Source organism: Mytilus edulis, chromosome 9 (genome assembly GCF_963676685.1).
Source record: "Mytilus edulis chromosome 9, xbMytEdul2.2, whole genome shotgun sequence".
In the NCBI taxonomy this organism is placed as follows: Eukaryota; Metazoa; Mollusca; class Bivalvia; order Mytilida; family Mytilidae; genus Mytilus; species Mytilus edulis.
In genome coordinates, this window is record NC_092352.1 from 87,564,159 (window position 1) to 87,582,448 (window position 18,290).

The 18,290-nt window shown below is 33.4% G+C and overlaps 1 protein-coding gene across 1 annotated transcript in view; it reads right to left on the bottom strand.

The window, feature by feature from the left end:
- Positions 1–4,779: 4,779 nt before the first annotated feature.
- The window catches only part of LOC139489314 (uncharacterized), a 37,565-nt gene continuing 24,054 nt past the window's right edge, over positions 4,780–18,290 (bottom strand). Inside the window, exon 10 of the mRNA XM_071275598.1 lies at positions 4,780–4,857. Within this exon, the coding sequence (XP_071131699.1) occupies positions 4,829–4,857 (29 nt within the window). The 3' untranslated portion in view covers positions 4,780–4,828. The remainder of the gene's footprint in view (positions 4,858–18,290) is intronic.

Consider the following 18,290-nt stretch of genomic DNA (forward strand, 5'->3'; position numbering starts at 1 on the left):
CGACATATCCCTACGGCAAAGTTCCGAACCGGACCTAGCTCATTTTAAAGGTATTGACCCAAGCTATTCCCCACTTAAATATTTTTCTGGGATCCGGGCCCGTCTGGCCACCACAGAGGTTCAAAGGTGCCCCTTAACGTAATTTTCCGTATTAACCATATGCATACATTCGGTACTTTTCGGCATATACCAACGGCAAAGTTCCGAACCGAACCTAGCTCATTTTAAAGGTATTGACCCAAGCTATTCCTCACTTAAACATTTTTCTGGGATCCGGGACCGTCTGGCCACCACAGAGGTTCAAAGTTGCCCATTTACGTATTTTTCATATCAACCACACATTCGGTACTCCTCGACATATCCCTACGGCAAAGTTCCGAACCGGACCTAGCTCATTTTAAAGGTATTGACCCAAGCTATTCCCCACTTAAATATTTTTCTGGGATCCGGGCCCGTCTGGCCACCACAGAGGTTCAAAGGTGCCCCTTAACGTAATTTTCCGTATTAACCATATGCATACATTCGGTACTTTTCGGCATATCCCTACGGCAAAGTTCCGAACCGGACCTAGCTCATTTTAAAGGTATTGACCCAAGCTATTCCCCACTTAAATATTTTCCTGGATCCGGGCCCGTCTGGCCACCACAGAGGACCAAAGTCGTCTTAGTGTGGTCACCGTCATTGAAGCAGTCTCTGGTAGGTGTTCACTATTAATTTCTTTCCTTTTTTTGGCTTTCCATAAGTATTTCTATGTATATTTCTATATGTTTCTGGAGTAATTTGATTTTGTTTCATATCTTATATATTAAATTACATCTTTGGTGAATCCTCTGTAATGTTTTATTGATACAAATCTATATAACATAAAGACAAATATACAACTTGTATCAGGGTTTATATTCGAGGACAACGAAAATTTATGACAGCTTGAAGGGGTCATAGAATGGTATTTTTTCCCTCAGGCTTTATAGTGATTTTCAACTAAATTTAAATATTGAACCGACGGCTAGCAGTCGGTTGGATATTGAATATCAATTATCGAATGTCAAATAAAGGACAGACCGCTTACATACATATTTCAAACGGAATGAAATGCTTTAGAAATTAGCAGAAACCGTGAAATTGTCGATTTCCGCTGTTAGATTGCATTTAACTCAGATTTAGCGATTTTTGGAACGTTTGAGCCTCACGCAGTTTTTTGGTTTTTAGACATATCGTCAAAATTGGCTGCTGGAAAAAAGTGGCTGCTATCTTGATTGGCCGATAAAAGTGGCTGCCAGCTTGAGTCTGGTAAAAAATCAACATATATTAGAGATATCAGCCCGAATCACACAATCCTTATTTCGGGCGCATTACATTTGGGGATTAATATGCGTTAAAAAATTGTTTATTTTAAAGGTAACACAGATAAACAGTGATAAGTATGAATATAGTTTTTTGTTATGGGTTTTGAACAAACTTATGAATTCGTTACCAATACCAATTTCACACATTCAAGTAATTATATATAAATAAGCTAGGATCCTTTTTAAAACAGTCTATCGAACTGAGGACAGGGGACTCTTAAAATATTTACTTTTATTGTGTATATTACTGATATTGTTGTTTTTTTTTATTTTCATTTTGTTATGTTGTGTCAAATATTATAAATATGTAGTTTTATTGCAATACAGATTTGAATTGAATTGAATTGATTTCATATTGAATTCTAAAAGTGACCATAAGAAATCCCGTTATAGCTTAACGAATACATGCACTTAATTTCAAAATATTTCAGAATAAATAGTTTTCTGTTTCCTAATTTTACCTGAAAATTATAGCTTTAGATTTACTGCAGTAAGTTTGTAAAGTTGCGTCAAGGCAAAAGCATCGAGTTTCGTGAGTCACAGTTTGTGTACAGCGGATTTACCTTTCGTATCGACAGAACACTTAAATTAATATTTCACTGCGATACATCGTGAATAATTACAAAGGTATTTCAGCAAATTCTCCATTTCCTCTAAGTCTTTGAGCGCCACAATCATCAGAAACCATGCGTACTACAAACAGCCCGGAATAATTCCACGATCACTACAATGAGGAATTTTATGCAACATATTCATGTACAAATAATTTTTTTGGAGGTTTTCTTAAAATATTGGGCTTCAGATATTCAGATTATTAGGACATATAAAATCAGTTTACCTTCGAAAGAATGCTGGTAAATGTAACCAAAAGAGGAGCAAAAGATAACAGAGGGACATTGAAACTCATAAATTGAAAATAAACTGACGACAAAGTTAATAAAGACTAAGACAACAGATTAACAATAGTACACAAAGCACAACATATAAAACTAAAAATAAGCCAGACGAAATCCACCAAAGCAGGAGGGATCTCACCGGGTGCACAGGAAGGGTATGCAGATCCTGCTCCACATGTGTCTACAGATGTGTTGGTTGCTCATGTTAGTATAAACTCGGTAACAAGTCTCATTCGGTAGGTCACATTCGTTAAAAGGGCACGAGAGGGATTGTAGTTACGACATTAGGAACATGTCCGCTACAATCTGTGAAACAGATATTCCATAACAGTCAACCGATTCGTGATGGCGTCGGTAAAATTTATATAGGGATGATTTCAACTTCACCATTTGGAACTCTTGGTTTAATAGCTTCCGTGTGAGCTGCAACCCTTTTTCAAAGAAATTATGTTAGGAAATACAACTTGGGAATATCTTACCAATTGAGAAATACATAATCCGTATGCAGGTGCTGCTTGAATGTTGATACACAGAAATGGAAAGTTCACAATTGGGAAGCTGAAAGCATCTCTTCTTGGCGTAAAGTTTTGTTTTCAACAGACTCTTATTGTCAATTTTCTAGATGTTGGTCAAGTTACGAGTCAGACTTAACTATATCTGTTGTATCCTGTAGCTCAAGTTCAAAAGCTACGAGCAAACGTAAAGATTTTAGCGCGCAAATGTTATGATAATGCCCGCCAATGTAGTACACCCTTTAATAAAAATTTAGATCAAGCAGAGTCTTGAAAGTATATATTTTCTTTTACAGGTCATACAAATTGCTAGTTTAAGTGATTCTGACGTTTTCATTTTTCAGGAATCTGGCCAAACCTCCTTGTGTCAGGATCACAGGCTATTGTATAGACTTTAAAATCTTTTGTAAGAACGAAGTGCCTCGATATTTTTGATTTTGTTTGTGTCATATCATGTACCGTATTTATTAAGAAATATTTTCTTGCTTATGAGTTTTTGGATGTCGTACTGTGGTTAGATTATTGCAGTTATACCTACATAATTTTTACCCTTTTGACGTTTACTTAAAATGGTATTCAGCAATCTTTAATAATTCTTTGAAATGTTATAAAGACTAACTAAAATTGAACAAAAGTTCATGCAACATTTCGAACAATTATGATGGTTGACTAAAATTTGCTTTTAGTTTATGATATCTTATTTGGTTTGAATCTAAAAGGATAATTTCATGTTTGTTCGACGTATTCGTTAATAATAATGCTTTTTGGATTTATTTTTATGAAAATATATATAGATAGGTATCTAATTGTCATTTAGGAGCTCGTCAGCGAAAAATGTATGACTGACGTTTATGTCAGGAGCTGATTTACCATCAAAACCCCTCCCTTGTCGTAGGCTTCATCTATTTATAATGTACATGTATTTGAATTTGGGATATAGTTCGTATCTTTGTTCATGCAAATAAAGCGAATATGTGAAAAGTAAAACTGTTTTTGCTTTCTGGGTATTCAAAAGTTCGCTATACTTAAAAACCAAAGGCGAAATCGCGAATAGAACGTCACATTAAGCCACATTTGTTGGTTCATAGATATAATTCCAATTTTGTTTTCTCTGAATCAAAATGTATGCAAAGACAGACTTTAATCAGTTAAAATATGACTTAACATCAGCACAATCACTACTTTTGGAGATTAGAAAATACAAGGTTTATTAACTTTAGTATATCATATATAGATATAGGAAGCTATTCCGGACTGGTATGAGTGCCAATGAGACAACTATCCATCCAAGTCACAATTTATAACAATTTATAAAAGTAAACCATTAAAAGTCAAGAAACGGTCTTCAACACGGAGCCTAGGCTCACACCGAACAGCAAGCTATAAAAGGCCCCAACAATTATAAGTGTAATACCATTCAAACGGGAATACCAACGGTCTAATCTATATAAATAACGAGAAATATGCTCTTTTATGTTCAAATGTTTTATTTCCTAAATTATGTCATTTATATTTAGTGTAGCTAAAGGTAATATCTTTGGTTAGCTTGCTTGCTAGCCGAACCGTGAAGTCATTATTAGGTGAGGTATACTACCCTCCTTTCGAAGTAGTGTTGTCCTACAGACAGACAGGTTGGTTATCTGTCGGACTAGTCTACTCTGAAAGGAGGATAGTGTTTTAGAAAAGAAAAAAAGATATGTTTTAAATAAGTTAGATTGTGTTAAACGGACAACAATTCAATTTGAATAGAGAATAAAAACGGGAAATGTGACAACAAGACAACAACCCAACCAAAGGGGTAGAAATATTTATCAAAGGTACCAGGATTATAATTTAATACGCTGGACGCGCGTTTCGTGTACATAAAACTCATCAGTGACGCTCAGATCAAAATAGTTATAAAGCCAAACAGTCATTGGCCACCCATTGGTCTTCAACGCAGCAAGACTATCCCGCTTTTAGAGACGGGCTTCATATGGCCCCTAAACAAAAATGTGTACTAGTTCAGCGAAATGGACTAACAAACACATTAACCAAACTTTATTGTATGAATGAAGCCATTACGAAATGCTGTTCATCTTGTAAAGTTCGCTGGTACCATGCCTGAAAGAATAAAAAATAACCACATTAGCAATTAGAAATATTAGACAGCTAAAAAGTATTTTATGCATTTTAATAATATAGCTTGTATAAAATTAAGGAGATATGGTATGATTGCGAATATGAATATAGCATATTAGAGATACTTTTTTGTCTTCGAAAACAAATACGAGTCTGTTTTACTGTGATAAGAAACATGTTTTGTGTTTTTTCAGCCGATCCTTATTTCTTGTGTCGTCTTACAGCAAAGCATGGTGATTACTTTGTTTGTCTTACAACGTCTGCCTCTGTGTCACACTTATTGTAAATCAACAACTCATGGAAAACAACTTGACATACTTAAATCACATGTAAATGAACTGTACGCTGTTAAACAAAAGTTTAAACGAAAAAATATTAAACACACGTCAGAATTTATTAGTAACCTGTTAAACATATGGTTAAACTGTATGCTGTTAAACATATGGTTAAACTATACGCTGTTAAACACACACATGTTAAACTTTACGTTGCAAAACACAGAGCAAACCTGACCGCTTCTTAACTGTAACTGTTTAACTGTATATGGCCACACATAGGGATGAATCTGTTTGATTCGTTTGAAACTACATTTTCATAATTAGATGATCCATTTTGATTTTATGTTGCGACGTTGCTACCTTATTGACATAACGCCAGGTTCACCTTTACTGAAGATACCAAGTTTGCATTTACTTTGTAACATATTGCATCATGTTGTAAATATAAATATGTGCTAAGCACCACATTTTGTATATAAATTTGTAATTACTATGAAGTATAGTTCCATATATTTATATATGTTGATACTTTCTATGTAAAATAGCACAACATGTTTTTATACGTTGGTACTAACTATGAAGCATTACGCCACATGTTTTATATTATAGGTATAACTATAAAGCATTGCGCCAGATGTTTCATATTGTAGGTATAACTATGAAGCATTGCGCCACATGTTTTATATTGTAGGTATAACTATGAAGCATTGCGCCACATGTTTAATATTGTAAGTATAACTATGAAGCATTGCGCCACATGGTTTTTTTTGACGGTATAACTATGAAGCATTGCGCCACATGTTTTATATTGTAGGTATAATTATGAGGCATTGCGCCACATGTTTTATATTGTAGGTATTAATATGAAGCATTGCGCCACATGTTTTATATTGAATGTATAACTATGAAGCATTGCGCCACCTGTTTTATAGTGTAGGTATAACTATAAGGCATTGCGCCACATGTTTTATATTGTAGGTATAACTATGAAGCATTGCGCTACATGTTTATAGTGTAGGCATAACTATGAAGCATTGCGCCACATGTTTTATAGTGTAGGTATAACTATAAAGTATTGCGCCACATGTTTTATATTGTAGGTATAACTATGAAGCATCGCCCCACATGTTTTACATTGTAGGTATAACTATAAAGCATTGCGCCACATGTTTTATATTGTAGATATAACTATGAAGCATTGCGGCACATGTTTTATATTGTATGTATAACTATGAAGCATTGCGCCACATGTTTTATATTGTAGGTAAAACTATGAAGCATTGCGTCACATGTTTTATATTGTAGGTATTACTATGAAGCATTGCGCCACATGTTTTATATTGTAGATATAACTATGAATCATTGCGCCACATGTTTTATATTGTAGGTATTACTATGAAGCATTACGCCATATGTTTTATTTTGTAGGTATTACTATGAAGCATTGCGTCACATGTTTTATATTGTAGGTATAACTATGAAAAATTGTGCCACGTGTTTTATATTGTAGGTATTACTATGAAGCATTGCGCCTCATGTTTTATATTGTAGGCATTACTATGAAGCATTGCGCCACATGTTTTATATTGTAGATATAACTATGAATCATTGCGCCACATGTTTTATATTGTAGGTATTACTATGAAGCATTGAGCCACATGTTTTATATTGTAGGTATTACTATGAAGCATTACACCACATGTTTTATTTTGTAGGTATTACTATGAAGCATTGCGTCACATGTTTTATATTGTAGGTATAATTATGAGGCATTGCGCCACATGTTTTATATTGTAGGTATTAATATGAAGCATTGCTCCACATGTTTTATATTGTAGGTATAACTATGAAGCATTGCGCCACATATTTTATAGTGTAGGTATAACTATAAGGCATTGCGCCACATGTTTTATATTGTAGGTATAACTATGAAACATTGGGCTACATGTTTTATAGTGAAGCCATAACTATGAAGCATTGCGCCACATGTTTTATATTGTAGGTATAACTATGGAGCATTGCGCCACATGTTTTACATTGTAGGTATAACTATGAATCATTGCGCCACGTGTTTTATATTGTAGGTATTACTATGAAGCATTGCGTCTCATGTTTTATATTGTAGGCATTACTATGAAGCATTGCGCAACATGTTTTATATTGTAGATATAACTATGAATCATTGCGCCACATGTTTTATATTGTAGGTATTACTATGAAGCATTGCGCCACATGTTTTATATTGTAGGTATAACTATGACGCATTGCGCCACATGTTTAACATTGTAAGTATTACTATGAAGCATTGCGCCACATGTTTTATTTTGACGGTATAACTATGAAGCATTGCGCCACATGTTTTATGTTGAAGGTATAATTATGAGGCATTGCGCCACATGTTTTATATTGTAGGTATTAATATGAAGCATTGCGCCACATGTTTTATATTGAAGGTATAACTATGAAGCATTGCGCCACCTGTTTTATAGTGTAGGTATAACTATAAGGCATTGCGCCACATGTTTTATATTGTAGGTATAACTATGAATCATTGCGCTACATGTTTTATAGTGTAGGCATAACTATGAAGCATTGCGCCACATATTTTATAGTGTAGGTATAACTATGAAGCATTGCGCCACATGTTTTATATTGTAAGTATAACTATGAAGCATTGTGCCACATGTTTTATATTGTAGGTATTACTATGAAGCATTACGCCATATGTTTTATTTTGTAGGTATTACTATGAAGCATTGCGTCACATGTTTTATATTGTAGGTATAACTAAGAATCATTGTGCCACGTGTTTTATATTGTAGGTATTACTATGAAGCATTGCGCCTCATGTTTTATATTGTAGGCATTACAATGAAGCATTGCGCCTTATGTTTTATATTGTAGATATAACTATGAATCATTGCGCCACATGTTTTATATTGTAGGTATAACTATGAAGCATTGCGCTACATTTTATATAGTGTAGGCATAACTATGAAGCATTGCGCCACATGTTTTACAATGTAGGTATAACTATGAAGCCTTGCGCCATATGTTTTATATTGTAGGTATAACTATGAAGCATCGCCCCACATGTTTTACAATGTAGGTATAACTATAAAGCATTGCGCCACATGTTTTAAATTGTAGATATAACTATGAAGCATTGTGGCACATGTTTTATATTGTATGTATAACTATGAAGCATTGCGCCACATGATTTATATTGTAGGTATAACTATGAAGCATTGCATCACATGTTTAATATTGTAGGTATTACTATGAAGCATTGCGCCTCATGTTTTATATTGTAGGCATTACTATGAAACATTGCGCCACATGTTTTATATTGTATATATAACTATGATTCATTGCGCCTCAAGTTTTATATTGTAGGTATTACTATGAAGCATTGTGCCACAAGTTTTATATTGTAGGTATTACTAAGAAGCATTACGCCATATGTTTTATTTTGTAGGCATTACTATGAAGCATTGCGTCACATGTTTTATATTGTAGGTATAACTATGAATCATTGTGCCACGTGTTTTATATTGTAGGTATTACTATGAAGCATTGCGCCTCATGTTTTATATTGTAGGCATTACTATGAAGCATTGCGCCACATGTTTTATATTGTAGATATAACTATGAATCATTGCGCCACATGTTTTATATTGTAGGTATTACTATGAAGCATTGCGCCACATGTTTTATATTGTAGGTATAACTATGACGCATTGCGCCACATGTTTTATATTGTAGATATAACTATGAATCATTGCGCCACATGTTTTATATTGACGGTATAACTATGAAGCATTGCGCCACATGTTTTATATTGTAGGTATAATTATGAGGCATTGCGCCACATGTTTTATATTGTAGGTATTTATATGAAGCATTGCACCACATGTTTTATAGTGTAGGTATAACTATAAGGCATTGCGCCACATGTTTTATATTGTAGGTATAACTATGAAGCATCTCCCCACATGTTTTACATTGTAGGTATAACTATGAAGCATTGCGCCACATGTTTTATATTGTAGGTATAATTATGAGGCATTGCGCCACATGTTTTATATTGTAGGTATTTATATGAAGCATTGCACCACATGTTTTATAGTGTAGGTATAACTATAAAGCATTGCGCCACATGTTTTAAATTGTAGATATAACTATGAAGCATTGCGGCACATGTTTTATATTGTAGGCATAACTATTAAGCATTGTGCCACATGTTTTATATTGTAGGTATAATTATGAGGTTGTAGATATAACTCTGAATCATTGCGCCACATGTTTTATATTGTAGGTATTACTATGAAGCATTGTGCCACATGTTTTATATTGTAGGTATTACTATGAAGCATTACGCCACATGTTTTATTTTGTAGGTATTACTATGAAGCATTGCGTCACATGTTTTATATTGTATGTATAACTATAAAGCATTGCGCCACATGTTTTATATTGTAGATATTTCTATGAAGCATTGCGGCACATGTTTTATATTGTAGGCATAACTATTAAGCATTGTGCCACATGTTTTATATTGTAGGTATAATTATGAGGTTGTAGATATAACTCTGAATCATTGCGCCACATGTTTTATATTGTAGGTATTACTATGAAGCATTGTGCCACATGTTTTATATTGTAGGTATTACTATGAAGCATTACGCCACATGTTTTATTTTGTAGGTATTACTATGAAGCATTGCGTCACATGTTTTATATTGTAGGTATAACTATGAATCATTGCGCCACGTGTGTTATATTGTAGGTATTACTATGAAGCATTGCACCTCATGTTTTATATTGTAGGCATTACTATGAAGCATTGCGCCACATGTTTTATATTGTAGATATAACTATGAATCATTGCGCCACATGTTTTATTTTGACAGTATAACTATGAAGCATTGCGCCACATGTTTTATATTGTAGGTATAATTATAAGGCATTGCGCCACATGTTTTATATTGTAGGTATAACTATGAAGCATTGCTCCACATGTTTTATATTGTAGGTATAACTATGGAGCATTGCGCCACATGTTATATAGTGTAGGTATAACTATAAGGCATTGCGCCACATGTTTTATATTGTAGGTATAACTATGAAGCATTTGGCTACATGTTTTATAGTGAAGCCATAACTATAAAGCATTGCGCCACATGTTTTATATTGTAGGTATAACTATGAAACATCGTCCCACATGTTTTACATTGTAGGTATAACTATAAAGCATTGCGCCACATGTTTTATATTGTAGATATAACTATGAAGCATTGCGGTACATGTTTTATATTGTATGTATAACTATGAAGCATTGCGCCACATGTTTTATATTGTAGATATAACTATGAAGCATTGCGTCACATGTTTTATATTGTAGGCATTACTATGAAGCATTGCGCCTCATGTTTTATATTGTAGGAATAACTATGAATCATTGCGCCACATGTTTTATATTGTAGATATAACTATGAATCATTGCGCCACATGTTTTATATTGTAGGTATTACTATGAAGCATCATGCCACATGTTTTATATTGTAGGTATTACTATGAATCATTGCGCCACATGTTTTATATTGACGGTATAACTATAAAGCATTGCGCCACATGTTTTATATTGTAGATATAACTATGAAGCATTGCGGCACATGTTTTATATTGTATGTATAACTATGAAGCATTGCGCCACATGTTTTATTTTGACAGTATAAGTATGAAGCATTACACCACATGTTTTATATTGTAGGTATAACTATGAAGCATTGCGTCACATCTTTTATATTGTAGGTATATCTATGAAGCATTGCGCCTCATGTTTTATATGGTAGGCATTATTACTATGAATCATTGCGACACATGTTTTATATTGTAGGTATTACTATGAAGCATCATGCCACATGTTTTATATTGTAGGTATTACTATGAATCATTGCGCCACATGTTTTATATTGACGGTATAACTATAAAGCATTGCGCCACATGTTTTATATTGTAGATATAACTATGAAGCATTGCGGCACATGTTTTATATTGTATGTATAACTATGAAGCATTGCGCCACATGTTTTATTTTGACAGTATAACTATGAAGCATTACACCACATGTTTTATATTGTAGGTATAACTATGAAGCATTGCGTCACATCTTTTATATTGTAGGTATTACTATGAAGCATTGCGCCTCATGTTTTATATTGTAGGCATTACTATGAAGCATTGCGCCACATGTTTTATATTGTAGGTATAACTATGAATCATTGCGACACATGTTTTATATTGTAGGTATTACTATGAAGCATTGTGCCACATGTTTTATATTGTAGGTATTACTATGAAGCATTACGCCAAATGTTTTATTTTGTAGGTATTACTATGAAGCATTGCGTCACATGTTTTATATTGTAGGTATAACTATGAAGCATTGCGCTACATTTTATATAGTGTAGGCATAACTATGAAGCATTGCGCCACATGTTTTACATTGTAGGTATAACTATGAAGCCTTGCGCCACATGTTTTATATTGTAGGTATAACTATGAAGCATCGCCCCACATGTTTTACATTGTAGGTATAACTATAAAGCATTGCGCCACATGTTTTATATTGTAGATATAACTATGAAGCATTGTGGCACATGTTTTATATTGTATGTATAACTATGAAGCATTGCGCCACATGATTTATATTGTAGGTATAACTATGAAGTATTGCGTCACATGTTTTATATTGTAGGTATTACTATGAAGCATTGCGCCTCATGTTTTATATTGTAGGCATTACTATGAAACATTGCGCCACATGTTTTATATTGTAGATATAACTATGAATCATTGCGCCTCATGTTTTATATTGTAGGTATTACTATGAAGCATTGTGCCACATGTTTTATATTGTAGGTATTACTATGAAGCATTACGCCATATGTTTTATTTTGTAGGTATTACTATGAAGCATTGCGTCACATGTTTTATATTGTAGGTATAACTATGAATCATTGTGCCACGTGTTTTATATTGTAGGTATTACTATAAAGCATTGCGCCTCATGTTTTATATTGTAGGCATTACTATGAAGCATTGCGCCACATGTTTTATATTGTAGATATAACTATGAAGCATTGCGCCACATGTTTTATATTGTAGGTATTACTATGAAGCATTGCGCCACATGTTTTATATTGTAGGTATAACTATGACGCATTGCGCCACATGTTTAATATTGTAAGTATAACTATGAAGCATTGCGCCACATGTTTTATTTTGACAGTATAACTATGAAGCATTGCGCCACATATTTTATATTGTAGGTATTTATATGAAGCATTGCACCACATGTTTTATATTGTAGGTATAACTATAAGGCATTGCGCCACATGTTTTATATTGTAGGTATAACTATGAAGCATCTCCCCACATGTATTACATTGTAGGTATAACTATGAAGCATTTGGCTACATGTTTTATAGTGAAGCCATAACTATAAAGCATTGCGCCACATGTTTTATATTGTAGGTATAACTATGAAACATCGTCCCACATGTTTTACATTGTAGGTATAACTATAAAGCATTGCGCCACATGTTTTATATTGTAGATATAACTATGAAGCATTGCGTTACATGTTTTATATTGTATGTATAACTATGAAGCATTGCGCCACATGTTTTATATTGTAGGTATAACTATGAAGCATTGCGTCACATGTTTTATATTGTAGGCATTACTATGAAGCATTGCGCCTCATGTTTTATATTGTAGGAATAACTATGAATCATTGCGCCACATGTTTTATATTGTAGATATAACTATGAATCATTGCGCCACATGTTTTATATTGTAGGTATTACTATGAAGCATCATGCCACATGTTTTATATTGTAGGTATTACTATGAATCATTGCGCCACATGTTTTATATTGACGGTATAACTATAAAGCATTGCGCCACATGTTTTATATTGTAGATATAACTATGAAGCGTTGCGGCACATGTTTTATATTGTATGTATAACTATGAAGCATTGCGCCACATGTTTTATTTTGACAGTATAACTATGAAGCATTACACCACATGTTTTATATTGTAGGTATAACTATGAAGCATTGCACCACATGTTTTATATTGTAGGTATAACTATGAAGCATTGCGTCACATCTTTTATATTGTAGGTATTACTATGAAGCATTGCGCCTCATGTTTTATATTGTAGGCATTACTATGAAGCATTGCGCCACATGTTTTATATTGTAGGTATAACTATGAATCATTGCGACACATGTTTTATATTGTAGGTATTACTATGAAGCATTGTGCCACATGTTTTATATTGTAGGTATTACTATGAAGCATTACGCCAAATGTTTTATTTTGTAGGTATTACTATGAAGCATTGCGTCACATGTTTTATATTGTAGGTATAACTATGAAGCATTGCGCTACATTTTATATAGTGTAGGCATAACTATGAAGCATTGCGCCACATGTTTTACATTGTAGGTATAACTATGAAGCCTTGCGCCACATGTTTTATATTGTAGGTATAACTATGAAGCATCGCCCCACATGTTTTACATTGTAGGTATAACTATAAAGCATTGCGCCACATGTTTTATATTGTAGATATAACTATGAAGCATTGTGGCACATGTTTTATATTGTATGTATAACTATGAAGCATTGAGCCACATGTTTTATATTGTATGTATAACTATGAAGCATTACACCACATGTTTTATATTGTAGGTATAACTATGAAGCATTGCGTCACATGTTTTATATTGTAGGTATTACTATGAAGCATTGCGCCTCATGTTTTATATTGTAGGCATTACTATGAAACATTGCGCCACATGTTTTATATTGTAGATATAACTATGAATCATTGCGCCTCATGTTTTATATTGTAGGTATTACTATGAAGCATTGTGCCACATGTTTTATATTGTAGGTATTACTATGAAGCATTACGCCATATGTTTTATTTTGTAGGTATTACTATGAAGCATTGCGTCACATGTTTTATATTGTAGGTATAACTATGAATCATTGTGCCACGTGTTTTATATTGTAGGTATTACTATGAAGCATTGCGCCTCATGTTTTATATTGTAGGCATTACTATGAAGCATTGCGCCACGTGTTTTATATTGTAGATATAACTATGAAGCATTGCGCCACATGTTTTATATTGTAGGTATTACTATGAAGCATTGCGCCACATGTTTTATATTGTAGGTATAACTATGACGCATTGCGCCACATGTTTAATATTGTAAGTATAACTATGAAGCATTGCGCCACATGTTTTATTTTGACAGTATAACTATGAAGCATTGCGCCACATATTTTATATTGTAGGTATTTATATGAAGCATTGCACCACATGTTTTATAGTGAAGTATAACTATAAGGCATTGCGCCACATGTTTTATATTGTAGGTATAACTATGAAGCATCTCCCCACATGTATTACATTGTAGGTATAACTATAAAGCATTGTGCCACATGTTTTATATTGTAGATATTTCTATGAAGCATTGCGGCACATGTTTTATATTGTAGGCATAACTATTAAGCATTGCGCCACATGTTTTATATTGTAGGTATAATTATGAGGCATTGCGCCACATGTTTTATATTGTAGTTATTAATATGAAACATTGCGCCACATGTTTTATATTGTAGGTATAACTATGAAGCATTGCGCCACATGTTTTATAGTGTAGGTATAACTATCAGGCATTGCGCCACATGTTTTATATTGTAGGTATAACTATGAAGCATTGCGCTACATGTTTTATAGTGTAGGCATAACCATGAAGCATTGCGCCACATGTTTTATAGTGTAGGTATAACTATGAAGCATTGTGCCACATGTTTTATATTGTAGGTATAACTATGAAACATCGCCCCACATGTTTTACAATGTAGGTATAACTATAAAGCATTGCACCACATGTTTTATATTGTAGATATAACTATGAAGCATTGCGGCACATGTTTTATATTGTATGTATAACTATGATACATTGCGCCACATGTTTTATATTGTAGGTATAACTATGAAGCATTGCGTCACATGTTTTATATTGTAGGTATTACTGTGAAGCATTGCGCCTCATGTTTTATATTGTAAGCATTACTATGAAGCATTGCGCCACATGTTTTATATTGTAGATATAACTATGAAGCATTGCGGCACATGTTTTATATTGTATGTATAACTATGATACATTGCGCCAAATGTTTTATATTGTAGGTATAACTATGAAGCATTGCGTCACATGTTTTACATTGTAGGTATAACTATGAAGCCTTGCGCCACATGTTTTATATTGTAGGTATAACTATGAAGCATCGCCCCACATGTTTTACATTGTAGGTATAACTATAAAGCATTGCGCCACATGTTTTATATTGTAGATATAACTATGAAGCATTGTGGCACATGTTTTATATTGTATGTATAACTATGAAGCATTGCGCCACATGATTTATATTGTAGGTATAACTATGAAGTATTGCGTCACATGTTTTATATTGTAGGTATTAGTATGAAGCATTGCGCCTCATGTTTTATATTGTAGGCATTACTATGAAACATTGCGCCACATGTTTTATATTGTAGATATAACTATGAATCATTGCGCCTCATGTTTTATATTGTAGGTATTACTATGAAGCATTGTGCCACATGTTTTATATTGTAGGTATTACTATGAAGCATTACGCCATATGTTTTATTATGTAGGTATTACTATGAAGCATTGCGTCACATGTTTTATATTGTAGGTATAACTATGAATCATTGTGCCACGTGTTTTATATTGTAGGTATTACTATGAAGCATTGCGCCTCATGTTTTATATTGTAGGCATTACTATGAAGCATTGCGCCACATGTTTTATATTGTAGATATAACTATGAAGCATTGCGCCACATGTTTTATATTGTAGGTATTACTATGAAGCATTGCGCCACATGTTTTATATTGTAGTATAACTATGACGCATTGCGCCACATGTTTAATATTGTAAGTATAACTATGAAGCATTGCGCCACATGTTTTATTTTGACAGTATAACTATGAAGCATTGCGCCACATATTTTATATTGTAGGTATAACTATAAGGCATTGCGCCACATGTTTTATATTGTAGGTATAACTATGAAGCATCTCCCCACATGTATTACATTGTAGGTATAACAATAAAGCATTGTGCCACATGTTTTATATTGTAGATATTTCTATGAAGCATTGCAGCACATGTTTTATATTGTAGGCATAACTATTAAGCATTGCGCCACATGTTTTATATTGTAGGTATAATTATGAGGCATTGCGCCACATGTTTTATATTGTAGTTATTAATATGAAACATTGCGCCACATGTTTTATATTGTAGGTATAACTATGAAGCTTTGCGCCACATGTTTTATAGTGTAGGTATAACTATAAGGCATTGCTCCACATGTTTTATATTGTAGGTATAACTATGAAGCATTGCGCTACATGTTTTATAGTGTAGGCATAACCATGAAGCATTGCGCCACATGTTTTATAGTGTAGGTATAACTATGAAGCATTGTGCCACATGTTTTATATTGTAGGTATAACTATGAAACATCGCCCCACATGTTTTACAATGTAGGTATAACTATAAAGCATTGCACCACATGTTTTATATTGTAGATATAACTATGAAGCATTGCGGCACATGTTTTATATTGTATGTATAACTATGATACATTGCGCCACATGTTTTATATTGTAGGTATAACTATGAAGCATTGCGTCACATGTTTTATATTGTAAGTATTACTATGAAGCATTGCGCCTCATGTTTTATATTGTAGGTATTACTATGAAGCATTACGCCATATGTTTTATTTTGTAGGTATTACTATGAAGCATTGCGTCACATGTTTTATATTGTAGGTATAACTATGAATCATTGTGCCACGTGTTTTATATTGTAGGTATTACTATGAAGCATTGCGCCTCATGTTTTATATTGTAGGCATTACTATGAAGCATTGCGCCACATGTTTTATATTGTAGATATAACTATGAAGCATTGCGCCACATGTTTTATATTGTAGGTATTACTATGAAGCATTGCGCCACATGTTTTATATTGTAGGTATAACTATGACGCATTGCGCCACATGTTTAATATTGTAAGTATAACTATGAAGCATTGCGCCACATGTTTTATTTTGACAGTATAACTATGAAGCATTGCGCCACATATTTTATATTGTAGGTATTTATATGAAGCATTGCACCACATGTTTTATAGTGTAGGTATAACTTTAAGGCATTGCGCCACATGTTTTATATTGTAGGTATAACTATGAAGCATCTCCCCACATGTATTACATTGTAGGTATAACTATAAAGCATTGTGCCACATGTTTTATATTGTAGATATTTCTATGAAGCATTGCAGCACATGTTTTATGTTGTAGGCATAACTATTAAGCATTGCGCCACATGTTTTATATTGTAGGTATAATTATGAGGCATTGCGCCACATGTTTTATATTGTAGTTATTAATATGAAACATTGCGCCACATGTTTTATATTGTAGGTATAACTATGAAGCATTGCGCCACATGTTTTATAGTGTAGGTATAACTATAAGGCATTGCTCCACATGTTTTATATTGTAGGTATAACTATGAAGCATTGCGCTACATGTTTTATAGTGTAGGCATAACCATGAAGCATTGCGCCACATGTTTTATAGTGTAGGTATAACTATGAAGCATTGTGCCACATGTTTTATATTGTAGGTATAACTATGAAACATCGCCCCACATGTTTTACAATGTAGGTATAACTATAAAGCATTGCACCACATGTTTTATATTGTAGATATAACTATGAAGCATTGCGGCACATGTTTTATATTGTATGTATAACTATGATACATTGCGCCACATGTTTTATATTGTAGGTATAACTATGAAGCATTGCGTCACATGTTTTATATTGTAAGTATTACTATGAAGCATTGCGCCTCATGTTTTATATTGTAGGCATTACTATGAAGCATTGCGCCACATGTTTTATATTGTAGATATAACTATGAAGCATTGCGGCA